Consider the following 21,545-nt stretch of genomic DNA (forward strand, 5'->3'; position numbering starts at 1 on the left):
CCTCACAGACGGGACAGTGGCATTCCTCATTCTCCACTGTCCAATCCTCACAGACGTGACAGTGGCATTCCTCATTCTCCACTGTCCAATCCTCACAGACAGGACAGTGGCATCCTCATTCTCCACTGTCCAATCCTCACAGACGGGACAGTGGCATTCCTCATTCTCCACTGACCAATCCTCACAGACGGGACAGTGGCATTCCTCGTTCTCCACTGTCCAATCCTCACAGACGGGACAGTGGCATTCCTCATTCTCCACTGTCCAATCCTCTCAGACGGGACAGTGGCATTCCTCATTCTCCACTCACCAATCCTCACAGACGGGATAATGGCATTCCTCATTCACCACTGACCAATCCTCTCAGACGGGACAGTGGCATTCCTCATTCTCCACTGTCCAATCCTCACAGACGGGACAGTGGCATTCCTCATTCTCCACTGTCCAATCTTCACAGACGGGACAGTGGCATTCCTCATTCTCCACTGTCCAATCTTCACAAACGGGACAGTGGCATTCCTCATTCTCCACTGACCAATCCTCACAGACGGGACAGTGGCATTCCTCATTCTCCACTGTCCAATCCTCACAGACGGGACAGTGGCATTCCTCATTCTCCACTGACCAATCCTCTCAGACAGGACAGTGGCATTCCTCATTCTCCACTGACCAATCCTCACAGACAGGACAGTGGCATTCCTCATTCTCCACTGTCCAATCCTCACAGACAGGACAGTGGCATTCCTCATTCTCCACTGTCCAATCCTCACAGACGGGACAGTGGCATTCCTCATTCTCCACTGTCCAATCCTCTCAGACAGGACAGTGGCATTCCTCATTCTCCACTATCCAATCCTCTCAGACAGGACAGTGGCATTCCTCATTCTCCACTATCCAATCCTCTCAGACAGGACAGTGGCATTCCTCATTCTCCACTCACCAATCCTCACAGACGGGATAATGGCATTCCTCATTCACCACTGACCAATCCTCTCAGACGGGACAGTGGCATTCCTCATTCTCCACTGTCCAATCCTCACAGACGGGACAGTGGCATTCCTCATTCTCCACTGTCCAATCTTCACAGACGGGACAGTGGCATTCCTCATTCTCCACTGTCCAATCCTCACAGACGGGACAGTGGCATTCCTCATTCTCCACTGACCAATCCTCACAGACGGGACAGTGGCATTCCTCGTTCTCCACTGTCCAATCTTCACAGACGGGACAGTGGCATTCCTCATTCTCCACTGACCAATCTTCACAGACGGGACAGTGGCATTCCTCATTCTCCACTGTCCAATCTTCACAGACGGGACAGTGGCATTCCTCATTCTCCACTGACCAATCCTCTCAGACAGGACAGTGGCATTCCTCATTCTCCACTGACCAATCCTCACAGACAGGACAGTGGCATTCCTCATTCTCCACTGTCCAATCCTCACAGACAGGACAGTGGCATTCCTCATTCTCCACTGTCCAATCCTCACAGACGGGACAGTGGCATTCCTCATTCTCCACTGTCCAATCCTCTCAGACAGGACAGTGGCATTCCTCATTCTCCACTGACCAATCCTCACAGACGGGACAGTGGCATTCCTCGTTCTCCACTGTCCAATCTTCACAGACGGGACAGTGGCATTCCTCATTCTCCACTGACCAATCTTCACAGACGGGACAGTGGCATTCCTCATTCTCCACTGTCCAATCTTCACAGACGGGACAGTGGCATTCCTCATTCTCCACTGACCAATCCTCTCAGACAGGACAGTGGCATTCCTCATTCTCCACTGACCAATCCTCACAGACAGGACAGTGGCATTCCTCATTCTCCACTGTCCAATCCTCACAGACAGGACAGTGGCATTCCTCATTCTCCACTGTCCAATCCTCACAGACGGGACAGTGGCATTCCTCATTCTCCACTGTCCAATCCTCTCAGACAGGACAGTGGCATTCCTCATTCTCCACTATCCAATCCTCTCAGACAGGACAGTGGCATTCCTCATTCTCCACTATCCAATCCTCTCAGACAGGACAGTGGCATTCCTCATTCTCCACTGACCAATCCTCACAGACGGGACAGTGGCATTCCTCATTCTCCACTGTCCAATCTTCACAGACGGGACAGTGGCATTCCTCATTCTCCACTGTCCAATCCTCACAGACGTGACAGTGGCATTCCTCATTCTCCACTGTCCAATCCTCACAGACGGGACAGTGGCATTCCTCATTCTCCACTGTCCAATCCTCACAGACGTGACAGTGGCATTCCTCATTCTCCACTGTCCAATCCTCACAGACAGGACAGTGGCATCCTCATTCTCCACTGTCCAATCCTCACAGACGGGACAGTGGCATTCCTCATTCTCCACTGACCAATCCTCACAGACGGGACAGTGGCATTCCTCGTTCTCCACTGTCCAATCCTCACAGACGGGACAGTGGCATTCCTCATTCTCCACTGTCCAATCCTCTCAGACGGGACAGTGGCATTCCTCATTCTCCGCTGTCCAATCCTCACAGACGGGACAGTGGCATTCCTCATTCTCCACTGTCCAATCCTCACAGACAGGACAGTGGCATTCCTCATTCTCCACTCACCAATCCTCACAGACGGGATAATGGCATTCCTCATTCACCACTGACCAATCCTCTCAGACGGGACAGTGGCATTCCTCATTCTCCACTGTCCAATCCTCACAGACGGGACAGTGGCATTCCTCATTCTCCACTGTCCAATCTTCACAGACGGGACAGTGGCATTCCTCATTCTCCACTGTCCAATCTTCACAAACGGGACAGTGGCATTCCTCATTCTCCACTGACCAATCCTCACAGACGGGACAGTGGCATTCCTCATTCTCCACTGTCCAATCCTCACAGACGGGACAGTGGCATTCCTCATTCTCCACTGACCAATCCTCTCAGACAGGACAGTGGCATTCCTCATTCTCCACTGACCAATCCTCACAGACGGGACAGTGGCATTCCTCATTCTCCACTGTCCAATCCTCTCAGACGGGACAGTGGCATTCCTCATTCTCCACTGTCCAATCCTCACAGACGGGACAGTGGCATTCCTCATTCTCCACTGTCCAATCCTCACAGACGGGACAGTGGCATTCCTCATTCTCCACTCACCAATCCTCACAGACGGGATAATGGCATTCCTCATTCACCACTGACCAATCCTCTCAGACGGGACAGTGGCATTCCTCATTCTCCACTGTCCAATCCTCACAGACGGGACAGTGGCATTCCTCATTCTCCACTGTCCAATCTTCACAGACGGGACAGTGGCATTCCTCATTCTCCACTGTCCAATCTTCACAAACGGGACAGTGGCATTCCTCATTCTCCACTGACCAATCCTCACAGACGGGACAGTGGCATTCCTCATTCTCCACTGTCCAATCCTCACAGATGGGACAGTGGCATTCCTCATTCTCCACTGACCAATCCTCTCAGACAGGACAGTGGCATTCCTCATTCTCCACTGACCAATCCTCACAGACGGGACAGTGGCATTCCTCATTCTCCACTGACCAATCCTCACAGACGGGACAGTGGCATTCCTCATTCTCCACTGTCCAATCCTCTCAGACAGGACAGTGGCATTCCTCATTCTCCACTGTCCAATCCTCACAGACAGGACAGTGGCATTCCTCATTCTCCACTGTCCAATCCTCTCAGACGGGACAGTGGCATTCCTCATTCTCCACTGACCAATCCTCACAGACAGGACAGTGGCATTCCTCATTCTCCACTGTCCAATCCTCTCAGACAGGACAGTGGCATTCCTCATTCTCCACTGTCTAATCCTCTCAGACAGGACAGTGGCATTCCTCATACTCCACTGTCCAATCCTCACAGACGGGATAATGGCATTCCTCATTCTCCGCTGCCCAATCCTCACAGACAGGACAGTGGCATTCCTCATTCTCCACTGTCCAATCCTCACAGACAGGATAATGGCATTCCTCATTCTCCACTGTCCAATCCTCACAGACGGGACAGTGGCATTCCTAATTCTCTGCTGCCCTGTACCGGACAGGAGGCAGGCAGAAGTCAGGCACCAGTTTCACAGATTCCCCAATGCCAGAGGAGGCACCAACTCCACCCAAAGCGGGGTCCACAGACCCTTCAGTTAATGGGAATGGTCCATGGCTGGAGGAGGTTGGGAAGCCCCGATCTACAGGTTTACAGATGACATCACTATAGAGGGTCCAATCTGAAACAACGATGAGTTAGAGTAACAGAAGGAGCTCGGGAGCCTAGTGACACGCTGTCATGGCAACAACCTTCCCTCCAATGTCAGCAAACTCAAGAGCGGCTCAGTGACTTCAGGATGCTGGGACGGTGCACGTGCTCCTGTCTACATCAACGCTGTGAGGTGGAAATGACTGACAGCTTCAGGTTTCTAGGCACAAACGTCATCAATACATCATGTAAAGCAAATTCCCCAGTGGCCCTATTCCCTTAGGAAGCTACAGAAACCCGCATGTTCCCTTTAACCCTCACCAATTTTTATCGATGCACCTTAAAAACACCCTGTCTGGATGCATCGCGGCTTCGTACGGCAACCGCTCTTCCTGAGACGAAAAGAAACCGCAGAGCATTGTGGGCAGAGCCCCGCACGTCACACGGACCAGTCTCCCACCCATGGACTCTGTCTACACACTGTAACCAGGCTTGTGAAATCCCAATCTCTCCACCTCCCTTTCACCTTATTGTCTGCCTGCAGAGTCACTGTCACACTGCACTTCTGCACTGTTACTGTTTTCCCCGTACTACCCCAACGATGAAAAGATCTGTATGGATAGTATGCAAAATAAACTCTGCACAGTACCTCGGTGCTCGAGACAATAATAAACCAACTTACCCCTGCTACCAGAAGAGTATGCCCCTGTAATTCCTCATACCCAAGATTTGGGTTGCTCCAGGACTAAACATCTTCAGAGTAAAAACCCAATACCATCTCCCGAGATCTCCACCATTCCCATTCCACAAACGGAGATGGGAATGCCAAAACAGCGAGACAACGAACAGAGCAGTTAATCCAAACGCTAATGGGAGTCACACAGACACAATTTAAGGGGGTGGTCGTGTAAAACTGAGGTGCACAGAAATTTCTTCTCTCACTGGGTAGTAAAGATCTCTGGAATTCTCCACCCCTGCGGGAGCTGGAGGCCGATCAGTAGATATATTTCTGGCGGAGATAGATAAATATTGGAGAGACTGAGGAATTGAAGGATCTGGCGAACTGGCACAGAAGGGGCAGCCAGGGTAGATCAGCCAGGTTTGCAAAGGCTCAAGGGGGCCGAGTGGCCTATGTCGTGTGGAATGGGGCTTGAGACTCTACAGGATCGAAGGAGGCTGCAGAGGGCTATAGACTCAGACAGCTCCATCACAGGCACAACTCTCCCCACCATCAACAACATCTTCACGAGGCAGTGAGTGAAGAAGATGGCATCCATCACCACCATCTGGCATGTGGCCTCCTCTCATTACTACCATCGGGGAGGAGGGACAGGAGCCTGAAGACACACACGGAATGTTTTAGGAACAGCTTCTTAACCCCCACCATCAGATTTCCAAACACTTCATCAACACTACCCCACTATTTCTGCACGATCTGTTTATATATATTTCTTACTGTAACGTGTAATAATTTTTTACATATTGCATTGTACTGATGCCACAAAACAACACGTTTCACCGTCTCTGTCAGTGGTAATAAACCGGATTCAGTATCCAGGCAGCAGAGAGTGTGAGCCTACCTTGGAGACCGTGCCCTGCATGGGCATGGAGCTGACAAATTCGATCATCTCGTCCTCCTCCATCACGAACTCGTACTCCTTCTGCTTGTTCCGCTCGCGGGCATCCCTGGCGCCGAACTTCAGGAGGGCGGCGTCCATGTGCGCCTCCTCCCACCGCTTCTGCTCGTCCCGGGGGGCGTGCTTCCCATCCCCCTCGGGCTCCTCGTAGCGATCGGGCACTTTCTTTGGAAACACGGCAGGGTCAGGACAGGGAGAGAACAGAGGCATCAAAGAGAGGTGGAGGCAATCCGAGCGGATGGACAGGTGACAAGGGCAGACGCTCGTCCACCTCGAGCTGTCTGGGGGGACATGGCCTGGGGCAGTCAGCTTTCACTGCTAACACGCAGGGACAGTGGGAAGAGCTGCTGGCTCACAGTTCTGGAGACCCGGGGCTTGATGTTGACCTCGGGTGCTGTTTGTCTGTGTGCTAAGTTTCCACATCCTCTCCCCACCCCCTCATGCGCTGAATTCCTCCAACTTCTCAAGCTGTGCTGGGTGACAGGCCAATGCAAAGGACCTGTTTTGGGAAAGGTGGAGAGCGGAAATCGATAGGCATGCGGGTCACTTGGAAAATTAGTGGGAACCGGATGAGTCAGGGGGGCGGATATTGATGGGGATGTGGGTTACTGGGAGCAGGAGGGGCCTGTGACCTGAAAGTCCCTGCTGTGTGGGAAGCAAACATGGGAAATAGATGGAATAGGCTCTGGCTGTACATCCCGTGCCATTCCCAGCACACCACCACACGCATTCTTCCTCAGACCTCCCTCTCCGAGCTCTCACCCCACAGACTGGCATGGCATTCCTGCTTTCCGGATTATTACAGGAACAAGAGCAAGAATGAAGAAGGGAAACGCAGGCGTCCAGGGATGGGGCTCTACAAGCCGGGGAAGTAAACTTTACCACCTCAGGACTCCCGACATCCTGCTGGGTCACCACCCCACACCTTCACCCCTCCCCGAGCGGTGCCTGCACCCACCTTGTTGCGGGACTCCTCGGGCATGTAATAGCGGTTGCTTTTCTCCTGTTTCTCCTGCTCGCCGGCTGCCTTGTACTCCCGGGCTAGGTCCCGCACTTTCTTCTTGTACTCCAGCTGTTGCTTCTCCCGCTCGGTGAGGATGCTGGGCGAGAACAAGTACTCGTCGTCCTGGATCTCTGCCTCCAGGTCCTCCAGCTTCTCCTGCTCTCGCTTACCCAGGTACTCCCACCGTGACCTCTTGCGGAGCTCCGGGACCTGGGTTGGGACAGGTCAGAGGCGACACAGGTTAGAATCTCCCGGCTTCTGACAAGCGCAAGGCCTCTACACCGGCACTCGTAACGCGCGTGCAGACGCAAACCACAGAAACGCAGACAGGCTGCAGAGGACTCTTCATGAGCACAGCCCTCCCCGTCATCCAGGAGGGCCGTGCCTCAGGACAGCACCAATCACTGATGACCCTCACTAGCCAGGACTTGCCCTCTTATTATTACCAGAAGCCTGGAGACCCACACGCTGAAATCTTGAGCAACCCACAAAAAGCCTCCAACATCGATTTGCCTAACTTCCAGAAATTGCTCTCCCTGATCCCTTCTCTCTTCTTCGATTCTCCAGTCCGGTTATCCTCTCACCCTTCTCTTCTCCTCACCTGTCCATCGCCTCCTCCCCCTGGTGGCCCTCATCCTTACCTTTCTTCTACGGTCCAATGTCCTCCCCTATTAGATATCCCTTACCTCTTCCACTTATCCCCACCCCCACCAACTACCTACCTCATCTCCCCTCTCCAGCTTTTACTCCTCCCCCTCGCCTTCTCATCCTGACTTCATCCCCCTTCCTTTCCAGTCCTGACGAAGGGCTCAGCCCGAATCGTCAACTGCTTATTCCCCTCCAGAGACGTGCTGAGTCACCAGATACAAAGGAAAAGTTAACACCTGACTTCCCTACTCGGCAGTTCCCAGTGTACGAGGGGTCCGAACCCAGACCCCTGCTCACACTGCGAGTGGACTGCTTCCTCTGGCTCTTCAGGGGGACACTACTGACACGCTGGAGGAGATTCTGCTGTAGGAGTTAACATTACCTCCATGACAAACACTATGGAATTTGTCCGAGGGTGTCGGCTAGAGACTGGGTTACTACTTCACGAAGCTAACGTGGCGTGACCACGGATACACATAACAACATCTGGAGCAGGAGTTGGCCATCTTCCCCATGAAGCATTCAATAAGACCTGGCTGTGGCCTCCACCAGCCTGCCTTTTCCCCAGCTCCGCTGACATCTATCTAACCCTGACTTAAGTATATTTAATGAGGTGGCTTCTATTGCTTCCTGGGCAGGGAATGGACAGGTTCACTACTCTCTGAAAAAAAGTTTCTCTTTATCTCCGTCCTAAATCTATTTCCCCAAATCTTGAGACTGCATCCCCTAGTTTTCACTTCACTACCAGTAGAAACAAATCTCTTGCCTCCTTCTTATCTATCGCTTTCATAATTTTATATTTCTCTAAGATCCCATCTCATTCTCCTGAATTCCAGTGAGAATAGTCCTAGACGACTCAACCGCTCGTCATAGGCTAAACCCCCCCCAATCTACCTGGTCCAACTCCTCTGCAGCACCTCCAAAGCTAGTATACCTTTCCTGAAAAGTAGAGGGACCAGAACTACACACAGGGATCTGGGTGAGGCCTCACCAATACCTGGTACAGTTGCAGCATGACCTTCCTGCTCTGAAATACAAACCCTCTAGCAATGAAGGCCAACATTCTAACTGCTATCCTGGTAACACCCGTGTACAAGGAAAGTGGCTGTGGAGGCAGAGGCATGAGGAAGGAGCATTGGAGAGGAGCTGGGCAGGGTCTGAGGGTAGTAACTCTCTGCAAACCCCTGCACTGAAGGCAGGCCCATTAGAAGTATGAAGTGGTAGATTAACCTTCGAAGGTTTGGAGGATTGAGAGCAATGGGGAACAGACACAGGGGAGGTGTTGCCTGGGGAGATCAGCCTTAATTCACATTGGACTCGACCCTACTCCTGCCCCCCATTTCCTTGTGAATCATTTCTCTGTGCTCTTCACGGAACAAATGCCTGGCAGCCACAATGAGCGAGTTCTTCCACACCAAACAGCTGTCGTACCAGGGCCTTCTGATCCTCTTCAGTCATCTTCAGGCGTTTCTGTGCCTCTTCATAAGCCTGGAACAAATGAACACAGGGAGCAGAGTCAGACGGCAGCCCAAGGATTCCCAGACCATACTTGACACCTGCAACAGGAGTCCAGCCTGTAACTGACTCACACCCACACATTCCGGATATATACTTCTTGCCTCTTTCTTATCAATTCCTTTCATTAATTTTATAACCCCCGCCCATTGAACTCACCAGCTGGACGACTCACACCCGAGCACCCATTGTTCTACTTGTAAAATCCCTGAAACGCTCAATACAATTCCAGCCTTTAACCCACTTAGGAATCTATTATTCCAGATGTAAACAAACATCCCTGGAATAGATCTGGGGATGTGCTGTCCTATATATAAGGCCCCAGAACCCATGGATTAAATCTCAGCCTATAATAGATTCCTTGGTATCTATTATTCTATGAATAAGTCTCCTGAACCCAGACTGTGACTGATTCCGGGGTATCCGTTACTCTACATATGAAACCCTGAACCTCTGGAATAGATTTCAGCCTGCAACTCAGTCCTGTGTATCTGTTATTTTAATTATAAATGCCTTGAACCCCTGTAATTAAATTCCATTTTGTAATCACGGTCAGGTATCTGTCGTTCCATATATAAACCACCCAAACTCCTAAATAGGATTCCAGCCCATAATGCACCTGGGTAGGTGCTATTTTCAATATAAACCACCCGAACCTCAGTGACGCTCCAGCGCACGGCCCTCGTGGTTAGTGCAGTGAAGCACTAGCTTGAGTTCGGACACAGTCAGCGTCAGAATACTTGGGCTGTAAAAGGCATCATGGCCTGCAAGTGTGGCTGGGATCTAATCAGCCATGGGATCTATTCACGTGGGCTTCATTACACAGGATCGAAAGAGGCTGCCGAGGGTTGTCGACTCAGCCAGCTGCATCATGGGCACAACCCTCCACTCCATCGAGGTGCCTCAAAAAGGCAGCTTCCGCCATTAGAACCCTCACCACCCGGGACATGCCCTCTTCTGTCATTACCATCGGGGGGCAAGGGATGGTGTGGATACACGAGCCTGAGGACCCACAATCATTTTGGGAACAGATTGTTCCCCTCTTCCACCAGATTTCTGAACCTTTTGCACCATTTATTATTTTATTTCTTACTGAAACATATTGATTATTATGTCTTGCACTGTACTGTTGTCACAGAACAAATTTCAAGATACTTGTCACTGAAAATAAACCTGATTCTGATTCTAATTCTGCAGAAATGAGGATGCTGTGTCAAGCCACATTGCCACAGTGGGCAGACTCGATTAAGTCTGGGCTCTTAGAAAAGCAAATGCGAACGAACAGCTTCCCTCTCCACAGAGGCTGCCTGACCTGCTGAGTGTTTCCAGTGCTTCCATTTTGTTTCAGGTTTCCAGCACCTGCAGCACTTGAATTCAACCCGTGGGACCTTTCGTCCTCCAACTCCCAGGTACTGAGAGCGCACAGCTGAAGACATGGGACAGACATACCAACTCACCCAACGTCTGCAACAACACCTATTCCTACAACTACCCCAGGCTCTGCAGACTCAGGAGATTCTGCAGACACTGGAAGCCCTGAGCAACACACACGAATGGCATGGTAGCGTAGAGGTTAGTACAGATAACCTGGGCTCAACTCCCACCACTGCCTGTAAGGAGCTTGTACGTTCTCCCCGTGACCGCGTGGGTTTCCTCCCACAGTCCAGAGATGCACCGGCTGGAGGTTAATCGGTTATTATAAATTGCCCCGTGATAAGGCTAGGGTTAAATCCAGGGATTGCTGGGTGGCGTGTCTCCAAGGGCACACTCTGCATTGCATCTCTGTCGATCGATTATTGATAGATAAATCAATCAATAAATAACTAACTAGACTCAGCAAGTCAGGCAGGATCCACGGAAGAGAATAAACAGCCGACGTTTCGACCCTTCGTAGGACTGTTTCTTCCCTTCCATAGATTCTGCCCGACTTGCCGAGTTCCTCCCGGCTCCCCTGAGGAGTGTTACTCAACAGGAATCAGCGCAACGCCGTGAGGAGTTGCAAAGGAGAATAAATAAAAACTGGCCCAACACGAGCCGTATCACGAAGGGAAAAAAAAAAATCGAGTTACAGATTAAGCCAGGAACTGAAATCAGAACCAGGTCTATATCATTGATACTTGGCATGAAATTTGTGGTTCTACAGCAGCAGAGTGGTGCGGAGACACAAAAATCACAAAACCTGGCGAGGCAGTGTTCGTGGACTGATGGTGGGTTCTCAGACACCATGCGACGGTAGTGACAATACGGTGAGCATGCGATAAAGATTCACTACGTAGCCAGGACTAGACAGCGGGAGTTACAAGGACAGGCAGAATGGACTGGAATTGTTTTCCCTGGAGTGAAGGAGGCTGAGAGCTGGCAATCTTTTGCCCAGCTTAAGGGAGTATAAAACTAGAGGCCATGTTTAAGATGAGAGGCGACAGGTCAAGGGCATCTGAGCGAAAGATTTTCACACAGAGGATGGTGGGTTTAGGGAAATTTAAAAATGTGTACAAACTACAACATTTCGAATATATTTGGACAGGTTCATGGACAGGAAAGGTTTTGACGGACATGAGCCAAACGCAGGCAAACAGGACTTGCTCAGGAAGGCACCTTGTTCCGCAGAGACAAGTTGGAGTGAAGTTAGTTCTGTGTCATATGACTCTCGGATCACGGTCGATTCTGACCAACGGAGGGCCTCAACGGACAGCATCTGGATGCACAACACCTTGGTACAGCAATTGCTCTACACGAGACCACAAGAAACAGCAGAGAATCGTGGACACAATTCAGCACATCACAGAAACCAGCCTTCTTCCTTCTCATGGACTCTGACTACACGTCTCACTGCCTCAGTAAAGCAGCCAGCATAATCAAAGACCCACCTACCACGGTCATTCGCTCCCTTTCCCTTTCCCATTGGGCAGAAGATACAAAGGACAGAAAGCATGTACCACCTGGCTCAACAGCTTCTCGCCTGCTGTTATCAGACCCTTGAATGGAGCTCCTGTACAATAACATGGACTCCTGGCCTGACAATCTACCTCATTATCTTTTATCTGGACTGCACTTTCCCGCAGCTTTTACACTTTATTCTGCACTGTTAGTCCTACCTGAGTATGGGTTCAAACAGACCCCATCTGCAACGATGGGGTCTGTATGAACAGTGGGCAAAACAAGCTTTTCACTGGATCGTAGTACACATGGCAACAATAAAACTACCAGCTGCCTAACAAGAAGGCAGTGTTAACCACGTGGAGTGTCAGACAGCCCACACACACGTGTCACATCTAGAGGTAGCAGAATCTCTGAACAGGCTGCAGGGGTTGGCTGGTCGAGTTCCCGAACTTCCCTACCTTTTTATCGGAGCGCTCCACGACAAGGCGGGTCTTGTCCTTGTCCCGCTTTTTGATCCGCTCGGCAAAGGCGTCCCGCTCCTCCAGATCTTTCAGCCGGTCCTTCTCTTCCTTCTCCCATTCCTCCTCCTCGGACGCTGACTGCTTGCGAGGGGACGGCGACTTCTTCCTGATTGAGGAGTGCACCGGTCAATGGGACACACCGGACTGCGTGAAACGGAGGCCTGGACCCCAGCAACAAGAGACAAGCCCGCACACTCTCTTCTAACACCAAACCCCCTGTAACAGCTCAGGACCCAGCAACATCACTGCTTTACCAGTATCAATCATACAACCCTTTAGCCCATTGTGTTTGTGCCAACAATAAAACACCAGCACTTGGTGTACACCTTAGAAATTCAAGTGCTTGCCCAGATACTTTTGTCAGAGTACCTGCCTCCTGCATCTTCTCAGGCAGAAGGGGGTCACATTCAAAACACCCTCAGCATGAAAATATTCCTCTCAGAATCTCTCTAAAACCCCATGTGTCTAAAAACCAAAACTATGCCCTCTAGTTATAGAGTAATACAGCACAGAATCAGGCTCATTAGCCCAATGGTCCATGACGACAAAGATTCCACCTGAGCTGCGCCCATTTACATTTGCTTTGACTGGATCCTACACCCTTCCCATCCATGTACCTGTGCCGAGTACCGTTTCAATGTTGTTATTGTTCCTGCCTCCACCACCTCCTCTGGTCTTGTGTTCCTATGCCATAAGGAAAATCATCCATCCTATCTTTTGGAAGAGGACAGCGAGGCTTTGAGAAGAAGTGCGGCGGCGGCCATTTTCAAATTGCTTCTCAGATCGGAGTTCTGAGAGGCGGGACTGCGCAGGCGCGTGAAGGAGGCCTGGGAAGGAGGGAAGATATAAAAAGGAGAGAAGGAGTGAGGTAGTTCTCTTTTGGAAGAGGACAGCGAAGCTTTGAGAAGAAGTGCGGCGGCGGCCATTTTCAAATTGCTTCTCAGATCGGAGTTCTGAGAGGCGGGACTGCGCAGGCGCGTGAAGGAGGCCTGGGAAGGAGGGAAGATATAAAAAGGAGAGAAGGAGTGAGGTAGTTCTCTTTTGGAAGAGGACAGCGAGGCTTTGAGAAGAAGTGCGGCGGCGGCCATTTTCAAATTGCTTCTCAGATCGGAGTTCTGAGAGGCGGGATTGCGCAGGCGCGTGAAGGAGGCCTGGGAAGGAGGGAAGATATAAAAAGAACGCAGCCTTAAGCAGCGGGCAGCTTCGTTTGCGGGCAGCGGAGTGAGCCGGGAGCAGTGTAGGGCTTGGGCTCAGAGGGCTTAGGCGGAAGAGGGCACAGTAGGCTTATCTTTTAGTTTTCCTTGTTATTTTCAGTTATTCGGGAAGTATGAGTGTGAGGGCAGCTTGTTGTTCTCGGTGTCGGATGTGGGAGGTCCTGGTGTCTCCGAGCCTCCCAGACGTCCACATCTGTGCCAGGTGTGTCGAACTGCAGCTCCTGAGGGACCGAGTTAGGGAACTGGAGCTGCAGCTCGATGACCTTCACCTGGTCAGGGAGAGTGAGGAGGTGATAGAGAGGAGTTACAGGCAGGTGGTCACTCCGGGGCCACGGGAGGCAGATAGGTGGGTCACGGTCAGGAAGGGGAAGGGGCAGGTACTAGAGAGTACCCCAGTGGCTGTACCCCTTGACAATAAGTACTCATGTTTGAGTACTGTTGGGGGGGACAGCCTACCTGGAGGAAGTGACAGTGGCCGGGCCTCCGGCACAGAGGACGGCCCTGTAGCTCAGAAGGGTAGGGATAGAAGAAAGAGGACCATAGTAATAGGGGACTCGATAGTCAGGGGTTCAGACAGGTGGTTCTGTGGAGGTGATCGGGAGTCCCGGATGGTAGTTTGCCTCCCTGGTGCCAGGGTCCGGGACGTTTCTGATCGCGTCCAAGATATCCTGAAGTGGGAGGGTGAGGAGCCAGAGGTCGTGGTACATGTAGGTACCAATGACATAGGTAGGAAAGGGGAAGAGGTCCTGAAACGAGAGTATAGGGAGTTAGGAAGGCAGTTAAGAAGAAGGACCGCAAAGGTAGTAATCTCGGGATTACTGCCTGTGCCACGCGACAGTGAGAGTAGGAATGGAATTAGGTGGAGGATGAGTGCGTGGTTGAGGGATTGGAGCAGGGGGCAGGGATTCAAGTTTCTGGATCATTGGGACCTCTTCTGGGGCAGGCGTGACCTGTTCAAGAAGGACGGGTTACACTTGGATCCTGGGGGGGACCAATATCCTAGCGGGGAGGTTTGCTAGGGCTACAGGGCAGACTTTAAACTAGTAAGATGGGGGGGCGGAAATCAATTTAAGGAAACTATGGGAGAGGAGGTTAGTTCACCAGTAGAGCAAGTAAGTAGACAGTGTGTGAGGGAGGAAAGGCAGGTGATGGAGAAGGGATGCGCTCAGCCCGAAGTTGTAGGGGAGAAGAAAGAAAAGGATAATAAATTTGAATGCATTGCTAGGGATGAAAAGAGAGGAGGAGGTGGAGAGTATCTTAAATGTATCTATTTTAATGCTAGGAGCATTGTAAGAAAGGTGGATGAGCTTAAAGTGTGGATTGATACCTGGAATTATGATGTTGTAGCTATTAGTGAAACATGGTTGCAGGAAGGGTGTGATTGGCAACTAAATATTCCTGGATTTAGTTGCTTCAGGTGTGATAGAGTAGGAGGGGCCAGAGGAGGAGGTGTTGCATTGCTTGTCTGAGAAAATCTTATGGCGGTGCTTTGGAAGGATAGATTACAGAGCTCCTCTAGGGAGGTTATTTGGGTGGAATTGAGGAATGGGAAAGGTGTAGTAACACTGATAGGAGTGTATTATAGGCCACCTAATGGGGAGCGTGAGTTGGAAGAGCAAATGTGTAAGGCGATAGCAGATATTTGTAGTAAACACAAGGTGGTGATTGTGGGAGATTTTACTTTTCCACACATAGATTGGGAAGCTCATTCTGTAAAAGGGCTGGATGGTTTAGAGTTTGTGAAATGCGTGCAGGATAGTTTTTTGCAACAATACATAGAAGTACCGACTAGAGATGGGGCAGTGTTGGATCTCCTGTTAGGGAATGCGATAGGTCAGCTGACAGATGTATGTGTTGGGGAGCACTTCGGGTCCAGTGATCACAATAGCATTAGCTTCAATATAATTATGGAGAAGGACAGGACTGGACCTAGAGTTGAGATTTTTGATTGGAGAAAGGCTAACTTTGAGGAGATGTGCAGGGATTTAGAGAGAATGGATTGGGTCAAGTTGTTTTATGGGAAGGATGTAATAGAGAAATGGAGGTCATTTAAGGGTGAAATTATGAGGGTACAGAATCTTTATGTTCCTGTTCAGTTGAAAGGAAAGGTTAAAGGTTTGAAAGCGCCATGGTTTTCAAGGGATATTAGAAACTTGGTTCAAAAAAAGAGGGATGTCTACAATAGATATAGGCAGCATGGAGTAAAGGAATTGCTTGAGGAATATAAAGAATGTAAAAGGAAACTTAAGAAAGAGATTAGAAAAGCTAAAAGGAGTTACGAGTTTGGTTTGGCAAATAAGGTGGAAGTAAATCCGAAAGGCTTCTACAGTTATATTAAAAGCAAGAGGATAGTGAGGGATAAAATTGGTCCCTTAGAGAATCAGGGTGGTCAGCTATGTGTGGAGCCGAGGGAGATGGGAGAGATTTTGAACGATTTCTTCTCTTCGGTATTCACTAAGGAGAAGGATATTGAATGGTGTAAGGTGTGGGAAACAAGTAAGGAAGTTATGGAACCTGTGACAATTAAAGAGGTGGAAGTACTGGCGCTTTTAAGAAATTTAAAAGTGGATAAATCTCCGGGTCCTGACCGGATATTCCCCAGGACCTTGAGGGAAGTTTGTGTAGAGATAGCAGGAGCTCTGACGGAGATCTTTCAGATGTCATTAGAAACGGGGATTGTGCCGGAGGATTGGCGTATTGCTCATGTGGTTCCATTGTTTAAAAAGGGTTCTAGAAGTAAGCCTGGCAATTATAGACCTGTCAGTTTGACATCAGTAGTGGGTAAATTAATGGAAAGTATTCTTAGAGATAGTATTTATAATTATCTGGATAGACAGGATCTGATTAGGAGTAGCCAGCATGGATTTGTGCGTGGAAGGTCATGTTTGACAAACCTTATTGAATTTTTTGAAGTAGTTACGAGGAATGTTGACGAGGGTAAGGCAGTAGATGTAGTCTATATGGACTTCAGCAAGGCCTTTGACAAAGTTCCACGTGGAAGGTTAGTTAAGAAGGTTCAGTCGTTAGGTATTAATGCTGGAGTAATAAAATGGATTCAACAGTGTCTAGGGAGATGCCAGAGAGTAGTGGTGGATAATTGTTTATCGGGATGGAGGCCGATGACTAGCGGGGTGCCTCAGGGATCTGTTTTGGGCCCAATGTTGTTTGTAATATACATAAATGATCTGGATGATGGGGTGGTAAATTGGATTAGTAAGTATGCTGATGATACTAAGGTAGGAGGTGTTGTGGATAATGAGGTGGGTTTTCAAAGCTTGCAGGGAGATTTATGCCGGTTAGAAGAATGGGCTGAACGTTGGCAGATGGAGTTTAATGCTGAGAAGTGTGAGGTTCTACATTTTGGCAGGAATAATCCAAATAGAACATACAGGGTAAATGGTAGGGCATTGAGGAATGCAGTGGAACAGAGAGATCTAGGAATAACAGTGCATAGTTCCCTGAAGGTGGAGTCTCATGTAGATAGGGTGGTGAAGAAGGCTTTTGGAACGCTGGCCTTTATAAATCAGAGCATTGAGTACAGAAGTTGGGATGTAATGTTAAAATTGTACAAGGCATTGGTAAAGCCAAATTTGGAATATTGTGTACAGTTCTGGTCACCGAATTAAGGGAAAGATATCAATAAATTAGACAGAGTGCAGAGATGATTTACTAGGATGTTACCTGGGTTTCAGCACTTAAGTTACAGAGAAAGGTTGAACAAGTTAGGTCTCTATTCATTGGAGCGTAGAAGGTTGAGGGGGGATTTGATCGAGGTATTTAAAATGTTGAGAGGGATAGATAGAGTTGACGTGAATAGGCTGTTTCCATTGAGAGTAGGGGAGATTCAAACGAGAGGACAAGATTTGAGAGTTAGGGGGCAAAAGTTTAAGGGAAACACGAGGGGGTATTTCATTACTCAGAGAGTGATAGCTGTGTGGAATGAGCTTCCTGTAGAAGTAGTAGAGGCCAGTTCAGTTGTGTCATTTAAGGTAAAATTGGATAGGTATATGGACAGGAAAGGAGTGGAGGGTTATGGGCTGAGTGTGGGTAGGTGGGACTAGGTGAGATTAAGAGTTCGGCACGGACTAGGAGGGCCAGAATGGCCTGTTTCCGTGCTGTGATTGTTATATGGTTATCTACCTACACCTCCCATAATCAGTACACGTCCACCAGGTGCCCCCCAACGGTTCCAAAGAAAACAGAACGGGCCTTCAGTATCTCATAACCGAACTGGGAATTCATAATTTATAAAGTTGTATCAACACCTCCCTGTCTGTACACTTCATGCTCCTGTGCAGCTCCTTCACCATCTATCTGTGCTCCCAACTTCAGGGACCTCTGGACTTGAAGAGCAAGGACCCTTCTTCCTTAATACCGGCCATCCCTGCATTACAAACGCCTGCCCAATGACACCTGTATCTATGAACGAGCTCCCCTAATATTACAAAATTCAAAAGTGATCTCACAAACATAAGACTGACTGTGTGACAGCGTAAGGGGGACAGCGGGGGCAGAGAGCTGGGGTAGGATGAGGGGGAGGGGGAGGGACAAGCTTCTAATGTGCAAGTTACCCGGTCGGGATTAAATTATATCGGGATACCCTATCTGTTCAATTTACCAACCTATCAGTCCAAATCAATAATCAATAGTTTACTGATACCCGGGGTGCTTCTTTACTCTGAAGGTGATGTATGTGTATGGAGTAGGCTGTCAGAGGAAGTGGCTGAGAAGGTATTTGGATGGGAGGGCTTTACAGGGATTGGTAGGCTCCATGGACAAGTTTGGCTCTGTTTCCGTGCTAAATTACTTTGTGTCTCTCTCTGTCATCCCTCTTACCTACATTCATCCTGCCCCCCCACCTCTCTCGCCACCTCCCACCCCCAATCCCCTCTTGCCCCAACCTCCCTGCTGTCCTCTCACCCCTGACTTCCCAACCGACCCCTCGCCCCGAGCTTTCCGCATCCTCTCGACCTGCCCACCCCACTCCAGTAGACCACCGCCCGAAACCCCCCGAAGGCACTCACGCGCTCTCCTCAGCCTCGCTGCCTGACGACTCGGCCCTCTTCCGGCGGAGATGGGGCCGCTTGGCCTTGCCCTTGGATCGGTGGCGTCCCGACTGCCCCTCGGGCTCGCTCTCCTCGCTCTCCTCCAGCAGCTGGTAGGTCCGGTTCTTCTGCTGCAGGGCCCGGGCCTCGCGCTCCACCGCCCGCGACGCCTTCTCCTCTGGCGCCTTCCTGGGGATCTGGATCGGGGAGAGGCAGAGTCAGGGCCAGTCAACAGCCGGGGATCAGTCACCGCCGGCAGACGGACAGATCAGCCCTTCTCCCAGCGCTGGATCTTCGAACTCAGCACAGAGCAGAACATCGATCTAACCCTTTCCTCCCACAGAACCCTCTATTTTCCTGTCATCCAAACATTTATGTAAATGTCCCAAAGGATTTGCCTGTACCCCCACCCTGGCAGAAAGCCCCACACACCCACCACTGTGTAAAACTCCTACCTCTGAAATCCCACTATGCTTTCCTCCAGTCACCTTAAAAGAATTTAAAGTATGTCTCCTGGTACTGCCTGCAAAAAGGACGCTGGCTGTCCAGACTATCCTCTTATTCTCCTCTATCGAGTCACTTCTCAACCCATCCTCATGAGGCATGCTCTTAAATCCAGGCGGCATCCCGGTAAATCTCCTCTGCACCCTCTCTAAAGTTTCCACATCCTTCCTATGATGGAACTGAAAACGATATTCCATGCGTGGTCTAACCAGCTCCGTACATGCCGTTTCAAGTGCCCTCTCAAAAATCAGGAGCCCCCACACACCCCGAACAGAGAGTTAGAACCCACCCTCCCCCCAACGCAGGCTCTCAGATGAAACTCAGGAACACGGCACACCGACTCCCCTCCAGGGAGGCTCGGTGGCTTCCACTCCCCCCCACCACAAACACCACACCTCCCCGCACTGTCCCCTACATACCCCAGGAGAGCTACACAGAGCTGCCTGCTGGGTGTCTATCAAAGGGAGATCACCATTCTGGAGACCGAAACACCACCCCCCCCACTTCCCCGCTGCTGCACTCACCTTGGCCCACAGCTCGCCGGCAAAGAGGCGCACGCTGGGGGTGATGTCGATGGTGCCGGTGCTCTCCAGCCGCCGGACGAAGTCGTGGGGGTCTCCGCTACGCCGGGCTGTCCCGATGAGAAACTGGGCCACGTACTTGTCGCTCAGGCCCAGCAGCTGGTGCAGCTGGTCGCTCACCCACCGCTCGAGGGAGGCCATGGCGGCTCTAACCGGAAAACAGGCACAGTCAGGTCTGGCTGACAGTCACGGGCACTTCCAAAGCTCAGAGTACAGTACTGTGCAAAAGTCTTAGATGTAGCTTGGGGGCCAAGACGCTTGCACAGTGATTTTATGCATTGTACTTTACTGCTGCCGCAAAAATAAACCCCACAAATTTCATGACATTTGTGAGTGATGATAAACCTGATTCTGTATGGGTCTCTATTGTGGAAGGGGGCAGGGAGAGGGGAATCCTGGTTAGGAAGAGGGGAGGGAGCAGGGAAGCACCAGAGAGACATTCTGTAATGATCAACACACCAACTGTTTGATTCAAATGACCTTGCCTGGTATCTCAGGGCATGGTGTGCCTCCATCCAACCAAACCCCCCCCTCCCCACCCTGGCACTCCTTCTCTGCCATCTGTCCCACAACCTTCCCACAGGGCTCCAATTATTCCCAACACCCTTTGCACCTGCCAGATTTCGCTCACGTTGACAAATACAGCACTGTGCGGAAGTCTCCAGTACCCCCTGTGCACAGTATTGTACATGTTACTGCATATTATAACGACATTCATTTCTTGCAGGCACTTCTGGAAAATATTTATTTTATTGGGACAGCACAGTGCTGCAGCAGTTAGTGTAAAGCTCTTTCAGGGCCAGCGACTTGGGTTCAATGCCCACTGCTGTCTGTAAGGTGCTTGTACGTTCACCCTGTGACTGTGTGGGCTTCCCCCCCACATTCCTAATGCGTGTAGAATCAGAACCAGGTTCACTATCAGCGGCATGTGTCGTGAGGCTTGTTAGCTTAGCAGCAGCAGTTCAATGCAATACATAATGTAGAAGAGGTAAAAATAAATAAATAAAGCTGTGGGCACGCTGGGTTGGCGTTGGCAGGGTGGCGACACTTGCGGGCTACTCTCAGCACAATCCTTGGAGTTGGTCGTTGACACAAAGAGACAAATTTCACTGATTGGTAAAGCCAATGTCTAATCCTGGAGTTTAATCGATCAATGAATGAATCTTCCCCGCATGTCAATGGAAGCTCCCACCCTGTCAGGGTTAATCTGGATGTTCAGGGTAGCAGAGGCAGCCCGGGTCGATTCGCCTCAGGTGCATCGACTGACAGTGAATGGAGAACCTCGCCCCCAGCCCCCTGCACTCACCCCAGGTCTCCCATTGTCCAGAGCAATTATGGGTTCAGAAAGTGGGGGGCGACAGCCGGGGAAACCAAAGGGTCTCGCCCCACCACACCATAACCCCCCACCCCCCATCAACCCCTCAGGGCGAAGAGTTTCAGTCCGGCGGGGTGGGGGCTGTTCCCGGCCTGGTCTTTACCGTGACACTCCAGGCCACAAGCACTCAAGCCAGGGGTGGATTGTCTTATCCCTCATCCCTCGTCCTCGTCCCCGTCCCCTCTCACCTTCCTCCGCTCCACACTTCCCGACTTTAGGCCACAACTCACTCCCCTCCGGCAGCAACAACTCCGACCTTTCAACCGGAAGCAGAGTGGACGCGAGAAAACTCCGGTCGCAGCGCCCCCTCCGCTCAGGATGACCGCGCACACGGTAGCCGCAGCGCCCCCTCCGCTCCGGAGGACCGCGCAAACGGCAACCGCAGCGCCCCCTCCGCTCCGGAGGACCGCGCGCAAACG

At 50.7% G+C, this 21,545-nt stretch overlaps 1 protein-coding gene across 1 annotated transcript in view; it reads right to left on the bottom strand.

Moving 5' to 3' along the window:
• dhx16 (DEAH (Asp-Glu-Ala-His) box polypeptide 16) overlaps positions 1–21,430 on the bottom strand; it is a 54,687-nt gene extending 33,257 nt beyond the window's left edge. The window contains 7 exon segments of the mRNA XM_073032532.1: positions 5,784–6,005; positions 6,799–7,053; positions 8,923–8,979; positions 12,345–12,513; positions 18,646–18,863; positions 19,695–19,899; positions 21,315–21,430. Coding sequence (XP_072888633.1) covers positions 5,784–6,005; positions 6,799–7,053; positions 8,923–8,979; positions 12,345–12,513; positions 18,646–18,863; positions 19,695–19,892 — 1,119 coding nt within the window. The 5' untranslated portion in view covers positions 19,893–19,899; positions 21,315–21,430.
• Positions 21,431–21,545: the final 115 nt, after the last annotated feature.

Source organism: Hemitrygon akajei, chromosome 2 (genome assembly GCF_048418815.1).
Source record: "Hemitrygon akajei chromosome 2, sHemAka1.3, whole genome shotgun sequence".
NCBI classification, from domain to species: domain Eukaryota; kingdom Metazoa; phylum Chordata; class Chondrichthyes; order Myliobatiformes; family Dasyatidae; genus Hemitrygon; species Hemitrygon akajei.